General features: G+C 45.9%; 1 protein-coding gene across 1 annotated transcript in view; it reads left to right on the top strand.

Moving 5' to 3' along the window:
• Positions 1–25,953, top strand: part of LOC308143578 (potassium channel subfamily K member 10-like) — a gene marked incomplete at both ends in the record, with an annotated part of 28,491 nt that overhangs the window by 1,188 nt on the left and 1,350 nt on the right. Inside the window, 10 exons of the mRNA XM_080514440.1 lie at positions 2,076–2,461; positions 8,840–8,957; positions 9,437–9,597; positions 10,818–11,010; positions 11,364–11,506; positions 11,872–12,522; positions 14,386–14,571; positions 14,902–14,970; positions 22,028–22,173; positions 25,018–25,162. Coding sequence (XP_080370566.1) covers positions 2,076–2,461; positions 8,840–8,957; positions 9,437–9,597; positions 10,818–11,010; positions 11,364–11,506; positions 11,872–12,522; positions 14,386–14,571; positions 14,902–14,970; positions 22,028–22,173; positions 25,018–25,162 — 2,198 coding nt within the window. The remainder of the gene's footprint in view (positions 1–2,075; positions 2,462–8,839; positions 8,958–9,436; positions 9,598–10,817; positions 11,011–11,363; positions 11,507–11,871; positions 12,523–14,385; positions 14,572–14,901; positions 14,971–22,027; positions 22,174–25,017; positions 25,163–25,953) is intronic.

Here is a 25,953-nt window from a genome sequence, read left to right as displayed (position 1 = left end):
GCTGCAGCTGGAGTTCACTGTTTACTGTGAGGAGAGGCGCTGCAGCTGGAGTTGACTGTGAAGAGAAGCACTGCAGCTGGAGTTAACTGTTTACTGAGAGGAGAGGCGCTGCAGCTGGAGTTAACCATTTACTGTGAGGAGAGGCGCTGCAGCTGCAGTTAACTGTTTACTGTGAGTAGAGGCGCTGCAGCTGGAGTTAACTGTTTACTGTGAGGAGAGGCGCTGCAGCTGGAGTTAACTGTTTACTGTGAGGAGAGGCGCTGCAGCTGGAGTTAACTGTTTACTGTGAGGAGAGGCGCTGCAGCTGGAGTTAACTGTTTACTGTGAGGAGAGGCGCTGCAGCTGGAGTCAACTGTTTACTGAGAGGAGAGGTGCTGCAACTGGAGTTAACTGTTTACTGAGAGGAGAGGCGATGCAGCTGGAGTTTACTGTTTTCTGAGAGGAGAGGCGATGCAGCTGGAGTTAACTGTTTACTGAGAGGAGAGGCGCTGCAGCTGGAGTTAACTGTTTACTGTGAGGAGAGGCGCTGCAGCTGGAGTTAACTGTTTACTGTGAGGAGAGGCGCTGCAGCTGGAATTAACTGTTTACTGTGAGGAGAGGCGCTGCAGCTGGAATTAACTGTTTACTGTGAGGAGAGGCGCTGCAGCTGGAGTTAACTGTTTACTGTGAGGAGAGGCGCTGCAGCTGGAGTTAACTGTTTACTGAGAGGAGAGGCGCTGCAGCTGGAGTTAACTGTTTACTGAGAGGAGAGGCGCTGCAGCTGGAGTTAACTGTTTACTGAGAGGAGAGGCGCTGGTTCATGATGTGTTGGCGGTGTATTAACGGTATACTCACAGTGTATTCACTGTTTTCCTGATGTTCTTTCATGGTGTGTTCACAGTGTATCCATGTTCTGTTCTTAGTGTGTTCACAGTGTATTCACGGTGTATTCACGGTGTATTCTCGGTGTATTCACGGTGTGTTCACGGTGTATTCACGGTGTGTTCTCAGTGTGTTCATGGTGTGTTCACAGTATATTCACGGTGTGTTCACAGTGTATTCTCTGTGTGTTCTCAGTGTATTCACGGTGTGTTCTCAGTGTATTCACGGTGTGTTCACGGTGTATTAACGGTGTGTTCTCAGTGTGTTCACAGTGTATTCTCTGTGTGTTCTCAGTGTATTCACTGTGTGTTTACGGTGTATTAACGGTGTGTTCTCGGTGTGTTCACGATGTGTTCTCAGTGTATTCATGGTGTTTTCACGGTGTGTTGTCAGTGTATTCACAGTGTGTTAATTCATGGTGTTTTCATTCACAGTGTGTTCTCAGTACTCAGTGTCTAGAATCTTCCTTTAACCTGCATAGTTTGTTCTGCAGGTTGGGAGGTTGTTCTGGTTCTGATGGTTCACCAAGGGAGGTTGTTCTGGTTCTGATGGTTCACCTCGGGAGGTTGTCCTGGTTCTGATGGTTCACCTCAGGAGGTTGTCCTGGTTCTGATGGTTCACCTCGGGAGGTTGTCCTGGTTCTAATGGTTCACCAAGCGAGGTGGTTCTGATTCTGATGGTTCACCTCGACAGGTTGTCCTGGTTGTGATGGTTCACCAAGGGAGGTGGTTCTGGTTCTGATGTGGTTCCACCAAGCTGACCCCACGCCTCAGGACCAGGAAGTCCTGCTGGGTGCTGCTGCCCCTCCAGGTTAAGGTCCACCAGGTGATGGTCCTCCAGGTGATGGTCCTGCAGCCAAAACTCTCTCATGGTTCAGGTACAGGAGTTTCTGAGCTGCTTGACAGAACCTGGAGCCCCTCACCAGGTAATGGTCCAGGACCGTGTAAGGTCCAGGACCACGTAAGGTCCAGGACCACATCAAGTCCCCCACTACTCCGTCTGCCAGGCTGGTAACAGCCCCCGTCTCCCTCAGGCTCCATGTCTGGAAACAGTTGTAGACGTTAAGAACCTGAGCAGGGTGTGTGTGTGTGTGTGTGTGTGTGTGTGTGTGTGTGTGTGTGTGTGTGTGTGTGTGTGTGTGTGTGTGTGTGTGTGTGTGTGGTCGAGTAATTGTGTGGCAGCAATGTCAGCGCCCCCTCTGTGTCTCCCCCTAGTGGCGGTGCAGACCAACCTGCTGCCCCCGAAGCAGGTGCAGTCTGGGATGCTGCAGTCCAGCCTGGTCCAGGCCAGCGTGGCCACCATGCAGAACCCCATGGGCTGCTCGCTGCCCCGCCTCTCGGCCGCCTCGCGGCCCGCCAGCATGGTGGCCAGCATCGAGGCCGTGGCCGACGGCACCCAGCCCCTCGCCATGATGAAGCTGAAGACGGTGCTGGCGGTGTTCGTGGTGGTGGTGGCCTACCTGGTGGTGGGGGGTCTGGTGTTCCGGGCGCTGGAGCAGCCCTTTGAGGACGACCAGAAGATCGCCATCACCGCCGAGAAGGCCGCCTTCCTGCACAAGCACCCCTGCGTCTCGCCGGGCGAGCTGGAGGCCATCATCAAGGTGAGAGTGAAACCCAGCTCTCCATCAATCCCCCGCCATCCCAGCTACACACACACACACACACACACACACACACACGCACACACACACACACACACACACACTCTGCTCGTACACACAAAGTATTGATGTTTCCATGGAGACACTTCATTTCTTCAGCAGAATCATTTCCTCATGAATTAACAAAGTTTTGTTTCATTTGTGAAGAAATATCACTGTTGATTTAACAAAAAACAAAAAACGTTTTTTTCTTGCCCTCAGAAGAGTTTTTGTTCCTGCAAGAGGAAGAGTCTCCTCCTGGACCTGAAAAACTTGAATAGTGTACAAAATATAACTTTTATTGTGAAAGTCCAGAGAAACGTTCAGAAGCAGCAGCATTTGAAAGGTTGATTGGAATCATTTAGTTTGTTTGTTTAACGATTTGGTTTCCAGAATATTAACACAAGGAATCACTGGTTGTAGCATCCATCCATCATCCATCTTCCGTACCATTTAATCCTGTTCAGGCTTGCGGCGCAGGGACACCTGGACAGGTGAGGACAGGAGTGGACAGGTGAAGTCAGGTGAGGACAGGTGACGACAAAGGAGGACAGGGGAGGAGAGGTTGACCTGGAGAGATCAGCAGTCCTTCATTAAACATCCTAATAATTGATGAAGATGAAGGAGGAGCTGAACTGAGCCTCAGAGTGATGAAGACAGTGAACCGAGACTCCATGTGGTCTGAGTTCAGACCAGTCCATCACAAGTCCTCCTGCTCCTCCTGCTCCTCCTGCCCATACCGTTGCTCCTGCTGCTGCTCCTCCTACTGCTGCTCCTCCTGTGGCTCTTACTGGTGCCCTTCTGCCTGGCTTTATGGCAGAAACAGCACTCCACACTGGGAGGAGGGGAGGAGTCAGGGTTCAGAGGAGAGTCAGGGTTCAGAGAGGAGGAGTCAGAGGGGAGGAGTTAGAGCTCAGAGGAGAGGTGTCAGGGTTCAGAGGCAAGGAGTCAGGGTTAGGAGGAGGGGAGTCATGGTTCAGAGAGGAGGAGTCAGAGGGGAGGAGTCACGGTTCAGAGGGGAGGAGCCAGGGTTAGGAGGAGGGGAGTCAGAGTTCAGAGGGGAGGAGTCAGGGTTCAGAGGGGAAGAGTCAGGGTTCAGTGGGGAGGAGTCAGGGTTTGGAGGAGGGGAGTCAGAGTTCAGAGGGGAGGAGTCAGAGTTCAGGGAGGAGGAGTCCAGGTTCAGAGGGGAGGAGTCAGAGTTCAGGGCTGCCCAGGGTTCCTTTCCAGGACGGTGATACTGAGCAGCAGATTCACCAGACAGACGTCTCGCTGGCTGTCTGAAGCCTTGAGACGTCGTTAGAATTGTCAATGAGCCAAACTGCTCTCAGCCTATGTGGGGAAAAATGAGAGGAACATCTGGACGGACTGGCAGCAGGCCAGCCTGGATGAAGGTCTGAGAGCTGACATTGGACGTGTCGTTGCTCTCGCTGCTGTTGCCCAGCCTGGACACCGCTGCCCTCAGCGGAGGAGCAGCCCTGGACCGTGATGGACGTTTGAAGCAGAGCTGTGCTCCGGCGTGGACGGCCTCTGCTGTGGACGGCTGCTGCCAGAGGACAGGAGATCAGCTCCCGTCCTCCATGAGCTGCAGGCTCCGCTCCTTTAACTGAAGCCTCCTGCTCTCACTTGTTTCCAGACGGCCTCCACACCGTCACGTGTCGCTCACTTGCAGCCAGTCGCTCACGACGAAGCTTCAAGGGTGGAGAGCTTCTGTCTCTGCATCCATTATTCATTCCAGCGAAGGTGGAAGGCCGGAGAGTGGTACTGCTAATCCACCGCTCGGTAACCACATCTGGGCTTCAGACCGGCTCCCGCTGCTGCGGACCAGAGTGATATTCTCTGTCAGAACATGACAGAGTGACGCTCAGCTCAGCTCAGTTCCACAGTGCAGAATGATCCTCTCAGTACCGTCACTTCAGTGTCGTCCCTGAATTCAGAGAAAAGCTTCAGCGACACCCACTCCTCCAGCTTCACTTCCTGCTCTTCCAGCTCCACAGACACACTGTATACAGTAAAACCTCTGATGTGGGGAAATCCACAGGCAAGTGGATACTTTTGGATTACTTCACCAGCAAACATAAAAACTAAAGACAAGAAGGAATAGAAAGTGTGGTCTGCTCAATGTATTGACACGTCTTATACACAAGTTACACTCAACAAGTTTTGAACTAAATCAAAACTCAGAAACAATCAGGTGTCCAACACTGATTTATTTTAAAGAATCAAAACTCCAATAAAGATAAAGCTTTTAATTTCTAGTCAAGAAAATGTGCCCATCTTTTCCAAAACACTCTATGCCGGACTAAAATTAATGTTAGATGTGAGGCTGTATCTGGTAACATGAACCACCGATTGATAATAACTAAACAACCTGCTACTCAGTCAATGAACAGACTTAGAATTTTTTTTTAAGTTATGTCACGTGTCACCCGAATTAATCCCTAAAACATGAGATCCTCTAAATGTATAGAGAACGTCTTCCTACCATCAGCACCAGTACTGGTATTGGCAGGTTACTGGCAGGTTATGAGCTAATAGAACTAGTTGACAGAGTCCAGATGTGTTTCAGTAAAGTGAGCAGGTTTTATCCTACCAGATGTTTCTTCAGGTGAGACGTCGACTTCCTGGACGTTCACGTCACTTTCACTGCTGGGAGGCGTCATTAGCATTGTACAGAGAGGGGAAGAGACTCCTCCCACTTTAAAACATAGTGATGAGAGCAACTGGCTGCAGTATCCATGGCAACGCGTCAGGAAGTGTCACAATGCCAGTGGACGGATCATGTGACACTGCAGTTCTAGTTTATTCATCTGATTTTCTATTGTAATCCTGCTCAGTAATCCCAGTTTTTATCCAAATAGTAATGAGATTACACATTTTTTATGTATTGTAACAGATTACAGTTACTTTGTTTTGTATCCTAATTACGTAACGATGTTAAACATAATCCGTTACTACCCAACCCTGCAAACCAAACACCAAATATGTTCTGGTTATTTAAAAGCACATAACTGAACCAATACAAGATGTATACAATATAAATACATATATAATCGAGATCAAATGTATATAAGATAATTATTAAATAAGATTTAATGTACTTCAGGGACCACATACAGTGCAGTTTCATCCTGAGTGACCAGACTGGTAAAATATTGTTATAATAACCTTTAAATTTACACTTTAAAGATTTTATTTGTTGTGGTCACAGTGTATGAAATGAAATTGTAATTTTTTTTGCAAGATCAAGCAGTACTGAAAATGATTACAATTTTAACACAAAGTCAATTTTAATGAAACATTCTAAAATAAGAAGAAAATAAAATAAAATAAAATAAGAAAATAACAATAAATAAAGCTTGCATATTAAGAAATTCATCTTCTATATGCCATATATATAACAACATATTATTTTGTGTCACTCTCTGAAATTCCTAAATATTCTATTATTTCAAATAACGTAAAAACAAATGTATAATGTGTGCTATCGTTGTTATGCATGCAGAAAAGAATACACAGGCACACACACACTAGCACACACACACACACACACACGTGCGCGCATGTGTGTAAGTATTCATGTATAAAAGAAAACATACATGAGTATCAATATTAGTTTCACATCACAAAGAACCTCATACAACAGTAACACTTTTTGACGGATTTGACAGTTTTGAAGTTCTCTGACCTTCGACCATTACTGGACTATTTACTGCTAATTACTAATTAATGACAACACTAATGACTAGTAATTACCAATTACTAACAGGATAATACCTACTAAGTACAAATTACTAATAACTGCTTCATTAGGCTTTAATGTGCTTCATTATCCTTAATTGTGATCCAGTGTCCTTCAGTGTGTTTTCATGTTCTTCATTATGCTTCAATGTGCTTCAATGAGCTTCAATGTGCTTCAATGTTATCCATTGGGCTTCATTATGCTTCAATGTGCTTCAATGTGCTTCATTAGGCTTTATCATGCTTCATTAGGCTTCAATGTGCTTCACTGTTCTTCAATGTGCTTCATTAGGCTTTATCATGCTTCATTGTGCTTCAATATGCTTCAATGAGCTTCATTATGCTTCATTATGCTTCAAAGAGTGTCAATGTGCTTCATTAGGCTTTATCATGCTTCATTAGGCTTTTCCATGCTTCATTAGGCTTCAATGTGCTTCAATGTTCTTCAATGTGCTTCATTGCGTTTCAGTGTGCTTCATTAGGCTTTATCATGCTTCAATATGCTTCACTGTTCTTCATTATGCTTCAATGAGCTTCAATGTGTTTCAATGTTCTTCATTATGCTTCAATATGCTTCCTTACGTTTCAATGTGGATTGTCATCCACACTCGTATGATATTGATCGTCTCCTGTCATCAACTGAACTCGGTATAAACCCAACGATCAGTATATTGACGCTAAAACAATCAAATAAAGTCAATCATCCGTCCGTTGTTTCTTCGTGACACGTTGAGAGTGGCGAGCCAGAGCCAGCCCTTATTCATCCTGCAGTAAAACATCCAAACCAGCGGGGTCACCGCTGAGTCTCATCAGAGGAAGAGGAGGGGACAGTCTTGTCCTTGAGCCTTCGTCCTTCAGATGGCGTCTGGCTCATGATGCTGAGCCTCCATCTGCCAGGATGGACGCTCGCCGTGCAGCTCGGCGCCGAGCAATGTACCGGTATTCTTCAATATATTACATTATAATATATTGAAGTCTTTACTATTCTGCTTTACTGGTTAATTGAAACGATTTCATAAAGCTGATTGTCAGGAAACAAAGGAGCCGATATCATAAGACTGATCTTCTCTTCTGCTCCTTTTCATTCAGACTGATTAGACGTTTTTAAATATTAACTTTGAATTAAATAAAACAAATGACAATATTGAAATACATGTAATAATATGCCTAATACACTTCAGAATCTACATTAATATATTTACTTTTCAGCAGGTAAACCTCCAGGAGCCAGTGAGGAGGACTGGAATGGAAAGAACAAATGTTACATTGGATTGATCATCGTCACATTCATGTTCCTGGCATGTTCACGCAAACCGTACAATGTTTGTTTCGTCACAATATTTCTACAGATTTCAGTTCTACATGTACGTCTTCACTTGTCTTAATATGTCATGAATGGACAAATGTTCCCCTGAAATGACTTATTATAAGAGGGGCTCATTATAGAATATGGTTGATATAGTAATTTAATTTGTCTCATTTTTAATCCAGCGGTTAAATGAAAATGATGTGTGTTAGTGTAAATGCAACGCCTCCTGCTGGTGATGATTGAGGATGGGAGGATCCCTGCAGGCTGCTCAGCCTCTCAGTCCATGTGACCTGAGGAGGCTGAATGTGTTGAAACGTCACAGTGAAGACAAACTGTCCACACTCTCCTCAGAAGAAAGCAGGAGCCTCCAGCATACAAGCGACTCTGGTTCTTTCTGAAACGTGTTTGTTTTGGGTCCCGGGAAGCCCAAACAACCCCTGTGACCTCTGGTGACCTCTGGTACAGGGACCTTTGACTGAGAAAACCCATGAATCACCAGCACGTAGAGGAGAAACCTGTAGAACCAGACTAAGAGGAGGAGAAACCTGTAGAACAAGACTGAGAGGAGGAGAAACCTGTAGAACCAGACTGAGAGGAGGAACCTGTAGAACCAGACTAAGAGGAGGAGAAACCTGTAGAACAAGACTGAGAGGAGGAGAAACCTGTAGAACCAGACTGAGAGGAGAAACCTGTAGAACCAGACTAAGAGGAGGAGAAACCTGTAGAACAAGACTGAGAGGAGGAGAAACCTGTAGAACCAGACTGAGAGGAGAAACCTGTAGAACCAGACTGAGAGGAGAAACCTGTAGAACCAGACTCCGATGAGGAGGAACCTGTAAAACCAGACTGAGAGGAGAAACCTGTAGAACCAGACTGAGAGGAGAAACCTGTAGAACCAGACTCCGATGAGGAGGAACCTGTAGAATCAGACTGAGCGAAGGAGAAACCTGTAGAACCAGACTCAGATGAGGAGAAACCTGCAGAACCAGACTCAGTGGAGGAACCTGTAGAACCAGACTCAGAGGAGCAGGAACCTGTAGAACCAGACTCAGAGGAGAAGACTTTCTGCAGAGGCTGTACAGGTGACTTGATCACTACAATTTTACTCAATGAGAAACCAAAGTGAGATAACCCTTTGTGTGTGTGTGTGTGTGTGTGTGTGTGTGTGTGTGTGTGTGTGTGTGTGTGTGTGTGTGTGTGTGTGTGTGTGTGTGTGTGTGTGTGTGTGTGTGTGTGTGTGTGTGTGTGTGTGTGTGTGTGTGTGTGTGTGTGTGTGTGTGTGTCCTGGGCAGCACTCCGTGGAAGCGGTGAACGCCGGCGTTAATCCGGTGGGAGACACGTCCTACAACTCCAGCCACTGGGACCTGGGCAGCGCCTTCTTCTTCGCTGGAACCGTCATCACCACCATCGGTACCACGTCAACATCCAGGCTCACCTGGGCCTGCTAGAGCTCTGGGTCCTGGTTCTCCAGGTTCTGGAGACAGAACACATTCACCAAACAGCTATTGGCTCATTTCACTTTATTGAATCACTCATTTCTCATTTCACTCTATTTAACGAAGCTTCTTGAAAGATGATTTGGTTTCAGCAGAAACAAGAAGACTCCAGATATACGACCAGATGTTGTGGGATTTTTAAAGGATCTTGAGGGGGGAGATTGAGGACCTGGAGGGAGAGCTGAAAGATCTGGAGGGGTAGATGGAGGAACTAGAGGAGCTGGAGGAGGGAGATGGAGGAGGTGGAAGAGCTGGAGGGGGGAGCTGGACGAGCTAGAGCAGAGGTGGAGGACCCGGAGGGGGGTGGAGGAGCTGGACGGGGTGTGGGGGTGGGAGGGCGGACAGCCACGGCAGATCAACCAGCAGGTAAAGCTGCTCTGCCTCGCGTCTCAGGTTACGGGAACATCGCTCCGAGCACCAAGGGAGGGAAGATCTTCTGCATCCTCTACGCCATCTTCGGCATCCCACTGTTTGGATTCCTGCTGGCCGGCGTGGGCGACCAGCTCGGGACCATCTTCGTCAAGAGCATCGCCAAGGTGGAGAAGATGTTCCGGGTGAGTGGTGCTGCAGGGCTCCAGCAGGAGGAGCAGGAGAAGCATAGACCTATAGAACTCAGAGTTATATTGAGTCTATGAGCAGGTGTCTACCTCTATCTTTCTTTGTCCTCTTTTGTGGTTTTGGTGTATTTGGTGAGTCACAGCACCCCGTAAGGCCACACATGTAATCACTGCTTATACCTAGAACTGGCCAATAGATGTCACCAAAGACCAGGAAGCAGAGATTCATCCTTTCAAAGCAAAGCACAGTTAGATTAAAAATTACAACTGGAATTCATGGCGGTCAGCCAGAAATGTTGGCCGTCCTTTGAGAACCTGTGTTTTAACTCTACTCTCTGCGGTGGGACCGTGGAAAATAATTGGGTCTGGGTGTGCTGGGCTGTACCGTACGGTACCATAGTGCTCCGGCGGTACCGCAGTGGGACCGAGGCTTTACCATCAGCACTGGGCTGCTCTCCAAACAGTGTTTTCAGAGTCTTCCACAGCAGTTCGGGTCTCACTGTCGAGCAGAACTACCTCATCCGAGAGCAAACACTGAAATGGACGTACAGTACCTCCATAGAAAGAGTCTAAAGTGACCTAATCTACTCATTAATGCACCACATCCACTGTCATGAAGCATTGGTTGGAGGAAATGCTCAACCAAAGGTGAACACTAACACATTTGTGGTTTTTAAAGTTCTGTCTAGTAAAGTGAGATCTTGGATTTGACTCTTCCATCAAGAGGTCATAACGTTTACCATCTTTGCACTTTACTAAATTAATTATTTTAACTTAACAGAGCTGAGTGGTACATGAATGGAAGTGTGGTTGATGTTTTTTATGTTTTCTTCTGATGAGCTGCTGGACGGTCGAATTTTCCTTCGGGGATTAATAAAGTGCTATCTATCTATCTATCCATCTATCTATCTATCTATCTATCTATCTATCTATCTATCTATCTATCTATCTATCTATCTATCTATCTATCTATAACTGCTTTAACTACACACACGCACGCACGCACTCACACACACACACACACACACACACACACATTGGGATTCATTACTGTCAATAACTATACATTACATACATATTGACTGTGTGCGTGTGTGTGTGCGTGCGTGTGTGTGTGTGTGTGTGTGTGTGTGTGTGTGTGTGTGTGTGTGTGTGTGTGTGTGTGTGTGTGTGTGTGTGTGTGTGTGTGTCTGTGTGTCTGTGTGTGTGTGTGGCAGAACAAACACAACCAGATCAGTCAGACGAAGATCCGCGTGGCCTCCACCCTCCTCTTCATCCTGGCTGGATGCATCTTGTTCGTCACCATCCCAGCTGTGATCTTCAAATACATCGAGGGCTGGACGGCGCTGGACTCTACCTATTTTGTTGTCATCACTCTGACAACAGTCGGAATTGGCGACTATGTGGCAGGTGAGCACGTACCATTATGGTTGTACATCCTGGAATAAACTGCTACTGTGAAGGCTACTGTGAAAAAAAAGTGTTTAATACAAGTTTTGACAGTGACGCGAGAGAGTTCCATAGAGACACAGAGAGATAATGAAATAAAACAATAATTTGTCTGAGGTAGCAGTAACATCCAGGTAATGAGGTATGGGAAAGAGGTAGCAGCAACATCTAGGTAAGGAAGTATGGTAAGGAGACCAGACAAAACCATTGTTTTTGACTGAGACATTAATCCATTAGTTTCAAGCTCCATTGGTGTTTGTTAAATCTGATTTGTAACCACGTTCTTGTCCCATCTTGTGTTGTCGACTGAGCAGGGGGAGACCGAAGGATCGAGTACCGGAAGTGGTACAGGCCGCTTGTCTGGTTCTGGATCTTAGGGGGTCTGGCCTACTTCGCTGCCGTGCTGAACATGATCGGCGACTGGCTGAGGGTTCTGTCCAAAAAGACAAAAGAAGAGGTAGGCTTTTGTTTTCAGTCTCGTCTCCTCCCATTGAGGAACTTCCTGTACGTCTCTGATTCTGCTCACAAGCTGACTAATAATCACGGCATAATCACGGCATCGATCAGATCCTGTCACCTTGTCACAGGAAGTTTCTCCTGGAAGTTACGTGAAGATTCAGTGTCATCCACAAAACAGCGTCGTTAAAATGTTCACCCGTTCTGATGAACCCATGGTGTGTCTGTTCTACTGTCAGTGGTCATAATGTTTTGGCTGATGGCTGTACCGTTCCTTCCAGTTAAAGATGGCCTGATCCTCAGCTGCCGGCTCAGCCTGGCCAGGTTCTGGGTTCAGGACTAACTGCTCCTTGTCTCTGTGTGAAGGTGGGGGAGATCAAGGCCCACGCTGCCGAGTGGAAAGCAAACGTCCGGGCCGAGTTTCGGGAGACTCGTCGGCGCATGAGTGTGGAGGTGCACGACAAGCTGCAGCGGGCCGCCACCATCCGGAGCATGGAGCGCCGGCAGCTGGGCCTGGACCAGCGCGCAGTGTCCCTGGACATGCTGTCCCCAGAGCGCCGCGCCATCTTCAACAGCCTGGATGGCAACCACTACAAGACCTCCTCCCAGGAGAGCATCGACACCAAGCTCAACAACCTGCGGCTGCGAGGCGCCGAGCACTGCGACCGGCGCCCCGACCACAAGACCACGTCCGAGGACAATATCTTCAACCGCCTGGGCTCCGTCACCAGGATGGCCAAACGCAACAGGAACCGGGACCTGAAGAAGAACATCCCGGACGAGGCCCGCCGGCCGCACAGCGAGGCCTACGGCTCCTGCGCGCCCGCCTTCGACTGCAGCACACCCGCCTTCGACTGCAGCCCGCCAGCAGCAGAGGAAGGACGGCGGAAAGAGGAAGTGGAGGACGATGAAGACAAGGAATGCAACACCAGCCTGTCTGAGTTCCCGCTGTTCGTGGAAGCCTGCAAGCCTCAGAACGGCTTCGTTCAGGAGCAGACCAAAGACAACCTGAACGAAGTGCACCTCGAGATGAGCTCGTAGAAAACCTGGTAGCTCCTCCACACGGAGGCTTCGACACACCGCCAGTGCCTTACCCGTCCCTCACTGCTGTGAGCTCCAGCGGGGACGTCTGGTGTCCCGATGCGCTCCATACCGGAATGTTCACATGTTCACTGTGCCCGTTAAATCTGACACCATGTCTTATTGAAATGCAAGACCCGCAAGGTTTCCTGCTCCTGTGCTCTGCCAAATGATGGTCATGACAGGCGACGCCTTCAACTGAGAGTTGTTGAAGTTCTTCTGCAGTTCAGGCCTTCGTTTCTATCAGTTTTGATGATACGCTACAGAAATAGCCCACCTGAGACAACATTCCCGTGATAATCTCATAATAATCACATATTCCATATCCAGAGTCGTTTCTTTTTCACTTTGGAAACTTAAATCATAATTGAAATATTTATGACCTTTGAGTCTATTTTTGTCAATGTCATGGACAAACTTATTGTCCTTCACCTTAAACTGAAGGTTTGACAGAAACAGCACAAACAGTTTCTGGCCAGCTGAGGTTTTATTTTCACTTTTCAAGATATTTGTTCATTTTCACTCCGGGGCAGCTTTTTTCCTGTTGAGAAGCACCGTGGCTGAAGCTTTAGTTTGTGTTCAGGCTTCAAGTCAGTCGCCCACAGCATGTCGAGTGAAGCAGCAGAAGCAGTATACAACATGTACTGTACATGTAGACGGGACTCCCCAGGAGTAAAGACTAAAATATGCCTATTTGCCAGTGAGTTGTCTGTTACCTTTCCCCAAGTGGACGAATAAACCACGACATATAAAATATGATATTTTGAATGAACATTCATGAAGATTGTCAAAAAAAAGCCTTTAATCACACTCTGTGACTCAGGCTATGCTAAAAGCGAGTTCCACCACCCGAAGCCAGTATCATCGTGACTGATAGAAACGATGACCTGTTTTGGTTGTCAGTGTCTACATTTGTTCTTCAACATGTAATGGTCAGAACATAGACTGCAGGAGGAGCGAAGCTCCTGAGGAAGCAGACCGGCAGGATCCTGGTTCGTCTCTAAGCTGTGCAAAGTGCAACTGTCACAAATCGGAAGGATGTGACATGTTCCCACTTCCTGTTGGACGGATGGAAAACTCGTCAAGCGAAGTCGGGTGGGCAGACATAGACCTGGGTGCTGCGACTCCAGTGAGGCTCCAGTCAGAACAGACATCCTGCGAAGGATTGAATCAGTGGAAATGCTGAAGAGAAAAGCAGCTGCTGTTGGGGGAGGGGGTGTCCAAACTCGACCCTGGAGGTTTTAGTTCTCTCCCTGCTTCTGCAGACCTGAATCTAATGATGATGTCATCACCAATGTTGTAAAAAAGCCCAATAACGAGCTCCTGGTTGCAGTCAGGTGTGTTGCTACTGGGAGGAGCTAAACCCTGCGGGACGCCGGCCCTCCAGGACCGAGGGCTGGACACCCCTTTGTTTGAGTCCAGTCTGATTGTGTAGTCACACTTTCACAATGTTTGTCGTCACGCTGTTTTACACGTTGCCTATTAAGTCAAAGAAATGTGCATTTAATGTCCTTTGAGAACACGCCACACGCTGTCTGTGCTCCACCCCCACTACCACCACACACACACACACACACACACACACACACACCTTCATCACGACCTCTTGAACAGGATCTCAGGGCTTGTTGTCTCCTCGCTTGTCTGCGTTCACACTCCGAGCGCCGGCCGTCTGCCCCCTGAGACGAAGGACAACAGGAAGGAAGTGAAGCCATAACGACGCAGCAGAACACCGACACAGTGGGGGGTGGCGGTCAGGCGCACCGCTTTCACTTAGAGGGTGCATGCGTCTTGTTTCAGTTCAGACTACTCATCAGTTCCCAGAGTGACATCAGGACCACCGATCGTCCGTCTGCGGCCAGAGACATTGAGCTGGAGCTGAATGGCGGCGAGCGACCACCACCACGCTGCCGGCCAGCACCTCCAGAAGCCTTAAAACCTCCTCAAAGTCCGCGCCGACCGCACATCGAGGGAAACCGCCACAATGTGACAAAAACACATCCCCATCACTGAGTCGTCACTTCTAGAAATTCTATGCATTTTGAGTTGCTCTTTGGATTGTTGTGCAGTCGTCCTCTAGTGTCCATCGCTGGTACTGCATTTGAAGAGAACTGGCTGGAGCTTCAGCGTGGTGGAGCTTCAGCCTGGTGGTGCTTTAACGTCTCTCTCCCGCTAGAACAGTTCAAACTGGCCGTGAAGCCTGGAGAACACTCACCCCTGAGAAATGTTACCTGTTGATTGTTTCCTTCCTGGACTCATGTTATTGTAGCGTCTCTGTGTCTCCAGGCCCTGTGTCTCCAGGCTCCGTGTCTGCAGGCTCTGTGTCTGCAGACTCCCGCGTCGTACCGCTCTCATCACATGAAGCTCTTGGATAGTGTGAATGCAGTAAAAGCAACTACATGTTTTAAAAACGCTTCCAAAAACTACCAACATGTCAAAGCTTAAAAAAAGAAAAGAAGAACAAGGCATGCTGTACTGCACATCCTATATATGATGTACCTGGTGTTGATTGTATTCGACCACATGCTTCAGCGGATGATGCCGACTCGGCGTTTCCTCCAGCTGCCTGGCCAGACGCAGCAGCTCGCCGTCTGGGCGCCGCTCAGTGTTTCTCCTGCTGCCATCACCTTCAATGTACTGAGTGCACTGCTTCTCCTCTGGTTTTCAAAATAAAGTTCACTGAACATGCTGTTCTCAGTGTGTAGATGTAAAGTAGATGAGACTACTTTAGCAACTATGATCACGGTTTCCGCGTATACTGAGATACTGAAAATCTCACTGTTCATTCTAACAGGACATTCTGAGCTAAAGTATTGATCAGTGTTGAAGCTAAAGCTAAAGTGTTGATCAGTGTAGAGGCTAAAGCTAAAGTACTGATCAGTGCAGAGGCTATAGCTAAAGTACTGATCAGTGTAGAGGCTAAAGCTAAAGTATTGATCAGTGCAGAGGCTATAGCTAAAGTACTGATCAGTGCAGAGGCTAAAGCTAAAGTATTGATCAGTGCAGAGGCTAAAGTTAAAGTACTGATCAGTGTAGAGGCTAAAGCTAAAGTATTGATCAGTGAAGAGGCTAAAGCTAAAGTATTGATCAGTGAAGAGGCTAAAGCTAAAGTACTGATCAGTATTGAGGCTAAAGCTAAAATATTAATCAGTGAAGAGGCTAAAGCTAAAGTATTGATCAGTATTGAGGCTAAAGCTAAAGTATTGATCAGTATTGAGGCTAAAGCTAAAGTATTGATCAGTGCAGAGGCTAAATCCAATCCAATCCAATTTATTTATAAAGCACTATTAAAAACAACTCAGTTGACCAAAGTGCTGTACAACAACATAACAAAAACAATTATAAATACAACAATACAGTGGCCGCACAAAATACACTTGGAACAATAAAAGTCAACTTCAACACTGGTTAAAAGCCAAAGAGAACATGCGAGTTTTAAGATGTGATTTAAAAACATGAATTGAGTCAGCCTGTCTAATGAACAGAGGAAGCTCATTCCACAGTTTTGGACCAACCACAGAAAACGCTCGGTCTCCTCTTAGTCTACGATGCGTCTGAGGGACCGAGAGCAACGATTGATCAGCTGACCTGAGTGAATGTGCTGGGGAGTACGACACGAGCAGGTCGGACAGGTATCGAGGGGCAAGGCCATTGAGACTTTTAAAAACAAATAACAGAATTTTAAAATCAGTTCTATATCGTACTGGGAGCCAGTGCAGAGAAGAGAGAACAGGTGAAACATGATCATGTTTTCGTGAGCCAGTCAAAAGGCGTGCTGCAGCGTTCTGAACCAGCTGCAGGCGTGTCAGCAAGGACTGACTGATGCCAGTGTAAAGAGCGTTGCAATAGTCCAGCCGTGTTGTGATAAACGCATGGATCAGGATTTCGAAATGATATTTCGAAAGTGAGGACTTTATTAAAGCTAAAGTATTGATCAGTGTGGAGGCTAAAGCTAACGTATTGATCAGTGTTGAGGCTAAAGCTAAAGAATTGATCAGTATTGAGGCTAAAGCTAAAGTATTGATCAGTATTGAGGCTAAAGCTAAAGTATTGATCAGTGCAGAGGCTAAAGCTAAAGTATTGATCAGTGTTGAGGCTAAAGCTAACGTATTGATCAGTGTTGAGGCTAAAGCTAAAGAATTGATCAGTATTGAGGCTAAAGCTAAAGTACTGATCAGTACAGAGGCTAAAGCTAAAGTATTGATCAGTGCAGAGGCTAAAGTTAAAGTACTGATCAGTGTAGAGGCTAAAGCTAAAGTATTGATCAGTATTGAGGCTAAAGCTAAAATACTGATCAGTATTGAGGCTATAAAGCTAAAGTATTAACTAGTGAAGAGGCTAAAGCTAAAGTATTGATCAGTGAAGAGGCTAAAGCTAAAGTACTGATCAGTGTTGAGGCTAGAGCTAAAGTATTAATCTGTGAAGAGGCTAAAGCTAAAGTATTGATCAGTATTGAGGCTAAAGTTAAAGTACTGATCAGTGCAGAGGCTAAAGCTAAAGTATTGATCAATATTGAGGCTAAAGCTAAAATACTGATCAGTATTGAGGCTAAAGCTAAAGTATTAATTAGTGAAGAGGCTAAAGCTAAAGTATTGATCAGTGAAGAGGCTAAAGCTAAAGTATTGATCAGTATTGAGGCTAAAGCTAAAGTATTGATCAGTGCAGAGGCTAAAGCTAAAGTATTGATCAGTGTTGAGGCTAAAGCTAACGTATTGATCAGTGTTGAGGCTAAAGCTAAAGAATTGATCAGTATTGAGGCTAAAGCTAAAGTACTGATCAGTACAGAGGCTAAAGCTAAAGTATTGATCAGTGCAGAGGCTAAAGTTAAAGTACTGATCAGTGTAGAGGCTAAAGCTAAAGTATTGATCAGTATTGAGGCTAAAGCTAAAATACTGATCAGTATTGAGGCTATAAAGCTAAAGTATTAATTAGTGAAGAGGCTAAAGCTAAAGTATTGATCAGTGAAGAGGCTAAAGCTAAAGTACTGATCAGTGTTGAGGCTAAAGCTAAAGTATTAATCTGTGAAGAGGCTAAAGCTAAAGTATTGATCAGTATTGAGGCTATAGCTAAAGTATTGATCAGTGTTGAAGCTAGAGCTAAAGTATTGATCAATATTGAGGCTAAAGTATTGATCAGTATTGAGGCGAAAGCTAAAGTATTAATCAGTGAAGAGGCTAAAGCTAAAGTATTGATCAGTATTGAGGCGAAAGCTAAAGTATTAATCTGTGAAGAGGCTAAAGCTAAAGTATTGATCAGTATTGAGGCGAAAGCTAAAGTATTAATCTGTGAAGAGGCTAAAGCTAAAGTATTGATCAGTATTGAGGCTAAAGCTAAAGTATTGATCAGTGTTGAAGCTAGAGCTAAAGTATTGATCAATATTGAGGCTAAAGTATTGATCAGTATTGAGGCGAAAGCTAAAGTATTAATCAGTGAAGAGGCTAAAGCTAAAGTATTGATCAATATTGAGGCTAAAGCTAAAGTATTAATCAGTATTGAGGCTAAAGCTAAAGTGTTAATTTGTGCAGAGGAACCCCAGCAGTTGAGAAATTCCATCAGTCCACTAAGACAAAATCAAACACAAACATAAACAAATCAGAAGAAACCTCTTTTAATTTCAGGTTGTGACATCGGTATGAGCATCTCTCTGCACAGTTCACACTCTCTGATGGGGATGATGAATGGTTCTGGATCATGGCCTCCTTCAGGCCATCTGTTATTTATTCACTGTCACAGAGACTCAGGGAACGAGGACAGTTCTGTGAATCTTTAAAGGCTTCATGTCCAAATTAAAACCAGAATTAAACCAGATTGAAATTAGAATAAAACCAGAATAAAACCAAAAATAACCAGACTAAAACCAAATTAAAACAATAATAAAACCAGATTAAAACCACAATAAAATCAGAATTAAACCCGATTAAAACCACAATAACACCACATTAAAACAAGAATAAAACCAGGATAAAACCAGACATCCTTGGACAGTTGCTGGTTTCCAGGAAGTGTTGGATCTTTGCTCATCGGTCTGGAGGAGTGTTTCCAGAATGAGAGGAATGAATGAGTCCAGTCATGTTTCTGGCCCGACCCGCCAGCACTTCCTATTTCCTTCTGCAGCCTCACAACAGTTAAGTTCCACACTAAAATATCAATTAAACACTTCCTGTCAATTAGCCACTGTCTCAGAGCTGAATGCCACACAACCAGCTGACTGTTTACTTGTACAGTATGGAGGAAACGCCACACAATGTCTTTGACTGATGAAGACGAAACTGGAGGTCTTCCTCTGCTGTGATCTGCTGCTGGTTGTACTGGGAAGACGTCCACTTTGTGAATGTTGATGTAGTTGAAGCTCACACTGTGGTAGTCTGGTCTTCTGGAAGCTCAATCTTCCAGTGACGGCTCTGGGGAATTCAGGATCTCTCGTTTATTTTGTACTGTAACAACGACAATATGCAGGCACCACACCGCGCACGTAACAGTCGCACACGTAAAGTAAAAACTCTGCTATTTAAAACAATATTATGTGACACAATACGCACGATATTAAGCCAAAGTGATAAAGAGGAAAGCCTGCCACTTAAACTCACCACTGAATGGAAACTTTAACAGAAGAATGTCACTGATGGAGCCTCAACAGCAGAAGGAAGCAAAACACACTGCAAGTTTTCATTTCCTCCTCACACAAAGACACTAATTCCTGCTGCCAGTCACCAAAACCACCACTGAAAGGTGTGTGTGTATATATATATATATATATATATATATATATATATATATATATATATATATATATATATATATATATATATATATATATATATATATATATATATATACATACATACAAAGTCCACTGAACCTTTTTACCGTCCCTGTTCAAATAAATATTTAATTCATACATTTAATAAACAGATAAAACTGAACTTTATCAGTCTGCTGTGTCTCAGATACCAAAGCAAAAGTCTGTTGCAGATCTGGTAAAGATGCTCCTTGTCAACCAACCAGCAGTAACATCTACATTCAGTGAAGTTTGCACCGCCCTCCTTTTACTTTTGACTCTTGCCGTCACCATAGCAACCTCTGAGCTCATTCTCCAAGTTAAAACTCATTAATAACCACTTGAGGAGCTCAGTGGGACAAGAGACACTGAGTGGACTTGTCATGTTGTCCATAGAGAATGAGAGAGCAAAGAAAATGGACATGGAGCATCGTGGACGAGTTCGCGGAGCACAAGGCTCGTCCTCTGCCCTTCAAATAGGGGTGAGTCGGTCTGGAGTACTTCATATTAAAATTGTGTTTGTTGGTGAACATGTGGGCCGCTGGGCCAGTTTTACTAAACTATATAACTATTGATACAGGCCAGCAGCCTGCGGTGCTCCTATTAGTTAAAATAGTTAAAGTGGGTGTCAAAATGATGTGATCGCTGTCCGTGGTGCTGAACTGCTTTGACTTTGTCTTGTTTTATTATTGAGGCCATGTAGCCTCATGTTTTTGTTTTTCTCTTGGTTTGTTATACTTCATGTCCATTTGATGGACTTTAAAATGACATAGTTGCTCTTCGCGGTGCTGAAGCTTTAAGCTGTTGAGAGCATGTGTATGTTGTAGAATGACTTCATGATGAGCTTTATGATTTGGGTTTAAAGAACCCGGTCATGAGCCCCGCTCCCAGGCCCGGCTCTGATTTGTTCCGCTAATGATGTAGTTCATGCACACGGCCGTGTTGACCACTTTACTCAGCGGCTCTCCGAAGGTCCAGCAGTAGCCTCCAGCCACGGTCATAGCTCAGAGTGGGCCAGCAGTAATCTGAGGATCCACAGTCTGAACATCTGAGAAGTGAGAGCAGGAGGAAGCCAAGCTGCATCCTGGCTTGTCAACATTGAAAGTGTCAGTGTGGAGGAAAGACGTCAGGACTCTGAGGAAGCAGCTGAAGCAGTTGAAGCCTTCTGGTGACTCAAAACAAAACAAAAAACATCCCATGTTGAGAAGTTGAATAATGTTTGTGGTTTTTCAGAGGAAATGAAGTTAAAAGCTCTGCTTAGAATGGAAATGATGACTTTGTGTTCTATCCTGGCGATTGTCCTGGATTACCTCATGGCTGAGTACTGGTCAACAATCTACTGCCAGGAAACCAAAGATCAGAGCTGCTTGGAAAAGAGAAAAGAAAGAGAAACTGAAATCAATGGTGAATAATGGAAATACAGTCAAGGAAACATTTGAAACCTGGAGAATAAAATAGAAATAAAAATAAAAATAAATTACAAAAGAAAATCCTGTGACAGACAGATGTGATGTTTTGAACCACTTGTGGTAATCTGATTACAGTTAATGATGAAACAGGAATATAAACAACCTCAAGGTCCCTGAAGGTTTCCTTGGTTTGATCCAAACCAAGACGACTGTGCAAGAAGGGGTGGGGGTGTCACTGACTGCCCTACCGGGGGCGCCGCACTGCAGGGTGCCTTACTGTACCGTACTGCCCCGCCTTACCATACCGGCCCTCCCCGCACTGCAATGGGACGGAAGCTCTGCTCCAGGTGTGGAACTGAACCCTTCATAGCAGCTGATTCTCTTCGACACAAACAGAGGAGAGTGACTCCCAGCGTCATGTGAGCCTTCCACTTTACATTCATATTTAATTCAGCCTCATGTCTCGTTATTTTTTTACAGTGCTCGGGGACAAAGCTGCAGTCGCCATAGAAACATGACAGGATGAAACATTCAGGCCAGGATGTATCATTTCAGCTTCGCTCTCCATCAATAATTTATTGCGACATGCAGAAAACAGCACTTGACTGTGTCTGGTTGCTATCCTGCTTCCTGCGGGTCGTCACCGCTCCACCTTTAACCTGCACCACCAACGCTTTTCAGCAGCGACGGGCCTAACAGTGTGGGAAGGTCAAAGGTCATAATGAGACGTTTCCTGTTTCTAAATACTTGTGGTTCTGGAGTCATTATCGCTCAGAAAACCTTCCCAGACCGAGGAAGCTCATGCCTCCAGTGTTCACCTGTTTTAGGAAGCCTAACAATAAGACTGTAGGAATTTCTTACCTCATAACCAGTAGTGGAGTCAGGATTGTGATTGTGGGTAGGCCTCAAGAAAGGTGGATGGGCCAGTGAAAATACAACGGGTTCCCCTTCATCTCTGTTTCAGGGCTTTTCTGCAGCACTGAGGACAGCGACTCAGTAGAGTTGTCATGACAGCGGACCTGTGTGGCTTCACACGCTCTCCTCAAGGCTCGTCTGCAGACCTTGTGCAGGTCACAGGTGGAACATGATTGTATTCATGCTCCACTCTGGACTCACTTCCGTGCGCATTCATATGAAAATATCTCAGTTTCTGCTGCCTGGCGTTCTCCACCTTTCCTAAAGTAGTTTAGGTTTCATTTCAGGAGTTCTGAGCCGTGTGTCTATCTTTATTTGCTTTTAATTTGTGGTTGTTCAGACGGGAGATGGAGGATCTCAAGCGCCAGAACACAGTGGGGCCGCAGAGCGGAGGCTACGTAAAGGGGAGGGTGATGATTTTGACGTACACAGCATCGTGGACGAGTTCGCGGAGCACAAGGCTCGTCGTATGTCCTTCAAACAGTGGTGAGTAGATCTATAGTACTTCATATTGAAAGTGTGTTGGTGAACATGTGGGCCGCTGGGCCAGTTTTACTAAACTTTATAGCTATAGATACAGGCCAGCAGCCTGCTGTGCTCTCATTAGTTGAACTAGTTAAAGTGGATGTCAAAAGGATGTGGTCTCTGTCCGTGGTGCTGAACTGCTTTGACTTTGTCTTGTTTTATTATCAGAGGCCATGTAGCCTCATGTTTTTGTTCTTCTCTTGGTTTGTTATACTTCATGTCCGTTTGATGGACTTCAAAATGGCATCGTTGCTCTTCATGGTGCTGAAGCTTTAAGCCAGACCCGGTCATGTGCTCTGATTTGTTCTGCTGGTGAGCAGGAGACCAACAACCAGGAAGTTAAATCATTTCATACTAATTATTCAGGAGGAAGATTTATCCACAGACAAGAAAAGGTTGTAGTCTTAAAGAATGAGTAACATACTTTGCATGTCGTTCTTTCTGGTGACACGAGGTGGCGCTCAGCCCCCCTGCCCCTTGTGACCAGTCCTCCCTGAGAGCATTCATTCATTCATTTATTCACTCTATCTCTCCATCCATCTCTCTATTTCTTTGTCTCCCTCCTCTTTCTCCCCCCTCTCTCTCTTTTTTTCCCCTCCTCCTCCCTTTCTCTCTCTCCCGCCCTCTCTCCCCTTCTCTCTCGCCGCCCCCTCGCTCTCTCTGTCTCCCCCTGCCGCCAGTCCAGTGTACTGCAGTCATTCCCAGTGTTCTGACCGAGAGGGAGAGAGAGAAGTAGAGAGACATAGAGAGAGAGAGTGAGGCTGCTCCACCTCCGCTCTGCAGTAATTTGCAGTCAGAAGAGAGAAGCTCAGTGGCTGCAGAAAGGTGGAGATAATGTTTTCTTCTTTCTCTTCCTCTGGGCGGTAGAAAGGAGGATTTCCTTTTATGGATTTATTTCGTCGCCTTCCTTCCGGCGTTGTGTCAGAGCGGATCAATACCGGATCTATACTGGATCTATACTGGATCTATACTGGATCTGCACGGGATCTGCACGGGATCGGTCGAGTCGTCCATGAGAAGTTGTTCCGGCCCTCCTCTCCCTCCGTCCCTCCCGGAGAGTTGTGATCAGTGTGGATGTGATCGATGTGCGGAGCTTCGGGAGCGTCTCTCTCCGCCCCGCCGCCCCGCAGCTTAACCCGCAAACCCCCGCAGTTTAGCGGGAGAGAGCCGCGGGACGGACGACACCTCACCTCGGGATTAACGGACCATGTCGTGACGATGCAGCGGATCTGCTGGGAAACGGAGGTAAGAAGAGAGCGTGAGGTTCACCATGAGAGTTCACCATGATGATCACCATGAGCATTAACCATGAGAGTTCACCATGATGATCACCATGAGAGTTCACCATGAGCATTAACATGAGAGTTCTCCATGAGAGTTCACCATGAGAGTTCTCCATGAGAGTTCACCATGAGAGTTCTCCATGAGAGTTCACCATGAGAGTTCTCCATGAGAGTTCACCATGAACATTAACCATGAGAGTTCACCATGAGCATTAACCATGAGAGTTCACCATGATGATCACCATGAGCATTAACCATGAGAGTTCACCATGAGCATTAACCATGAGAGTTCTCCATGAGAGTTCACCATGAGCATTAACCATGAGAGTTCACCATGAGCACTAACCATGTGAGTTCTCCATGAGAGTTCACCATGAGCATTAACCATGAGAGTTCACCATGAGCATTAACCATGAGAGTTCTCCATGAGAGTTCACCATGAGCATTAACCATGAGAGTTCACCATGAGCATTAACCATGAGAGTTCTCCATGAGAGTTCACCATGAGCATTAACCATGAGAGTTCACCATGAGAGTTCACCATGAGCATTAACCATGAGAGTTCACCATGAGCATTAACCATGAGAGTTCACCATGAGCATTAACACGAGAGTTCTCCATGAGAGTTCACCATGAGCATTAACCATGAGAGTTCTCCATGAGAGTTCACCATGAGCATTAACCATGAGAGTTCACCATGAGCATTAACCATGAGAGTTCACCATGATGTTCACCACGAGGATTAACCATGAGAGTCCACAATCAGAGTTCACCATGATGTTCACCATGAGAGTTAATTGTGAGACTTCACTATGAAGTTCACCATGAGAGTCCACAATGAGAGTTCATCATGATGTTCACCATGAGAGTTAATTGTCAGGTTCACCTTGAGAGTTCACCATGGTGTTCACCATGAGAGTTCACCATGAGAGTTAACTGTCAGGTTTACCATGAGAGTTCACCATGATGTTCACCATGAGAGTTAATTGTGAGAGTTCACTATGAGGTTCACCATGAGAGTTCACCGTGAGGTTCACTATGAGAGTTCACCATGATGTTCACCATGAGAGTTAACTGTCAGGTTCACCATGATGTTCACCATGAGAGTTAATTGTGAGAGTTCACTATGAGGTTCACCATGAGAATTAATATGACATGAGCATTCACCATGAAGTTCACCATGATATTCTCCATGAGATTTCACTATGAGAGTTAACAATTAGACTTCACCTTGAAGTTCGCCATGAGAGTTCACTATGAGGTTCTATATGAGTGTTCACCATGAGAGTTCACTATGAGGTTCACCATGAGGTTACTATGAGGTAACCCGGTTCTTTTCACGACCTTGTTAAAAGACAGCGGTGATGTTGTGTCGCCTGCCGACGCTTCAACAAACCCAGTTAACAAATCAACCAGTGAGTGCAAAGAGGCGCATGTAAACAACAATGGAGCGTGTATGACCGATGAAATAATAAAATGTTGTGGGCAAGTGGAGAGTGACGATCGTCACTCCTCCTCACAGGTCCGTTCCACAGTGCTGGGTACCTCAGCGGATGGGTAGCGGAAAATCGTACCCGGCGGTTGCGGGTTCTTTCCGTACCATCCACGACGAGTCGGACCACGCAGAAACCCATCCCACTCCGCGACGCTATGCGACAGAAGATACAGTAAGATATGGTAAGGTATGGTACAGTACGGTACGGTATGGGTCGGTACAGTACCTGCTGCTGAAGCTCCTCTTGTGACTGAGAGAAGCCTCGTCGGAACACCAGGGGTGTTGGTGTATGTAAACAACAATAGAGGGTCATGGCCAATGAAATATTTTGATATTGTGAGCAAGTCAAGAGTGACAATCGTCACTGAGCAATCAGCAGACGGCTGCGTTGTAGCTCCGCCTTCTGAGACCCTTCTTCAGGGATAGCTAGCTCAGTGGAGGGGTGGGGAAAATATAACCTGTGGTTACGGTTTTCTCCGTAACATCCACAACTTTAGTCAGTGGAAACGCAGGAAAACATGTCCAGCCTCATTCTGTCCTGGAACAAACCTATAAAAGCCTGGTGGGACGGGTCCAGGTCTAGAACCTCAGTGAGTGTAGGTCCAGGTCCAGAACCTCAGTGACTGGAGGTCCAGAACCATCAGGAGCCTCCATCAGGTTCTAATCCTGGCTACTGACAGACTCCTTTGCCTTGTTAGGGATTAGAGCTGCACTCTAACTGACTTAACGTTAACCTCTTCATACACGTGACCTCGTGATGGTTGCAGAATTGGAGCAGTGGATGTTTGCAGCAGTGGATGATTCCAGTGGATAGGTGCATGGTTGCAGTGGTGGATAGTTGCAGGGTTGCAGCAGTGGATAATTGCAGCAGTGGATGGTTGCAATAGTGGATGATTGCAGCAGTGGATGGTTGCAGTGGATAGTTGCAGTCGTGGATGTTTGCAGTGGATGTTTTCAGTGAAT

This window comes from Blennius ocellaris (genome assembly GCF_963422515.1).
Source record: "Blennius ocellaris genome assembly, chromosome: 18".
Lineage (NCBI taxonomy): Eukaryota > Metazoa > Chordata > Actinopteri > Blenniiformes > Blenniidae > Blennius > Blennius ocellaris.
This window is presented reverse-complemented; position numbering and strand designations above follow the sequence as displayed.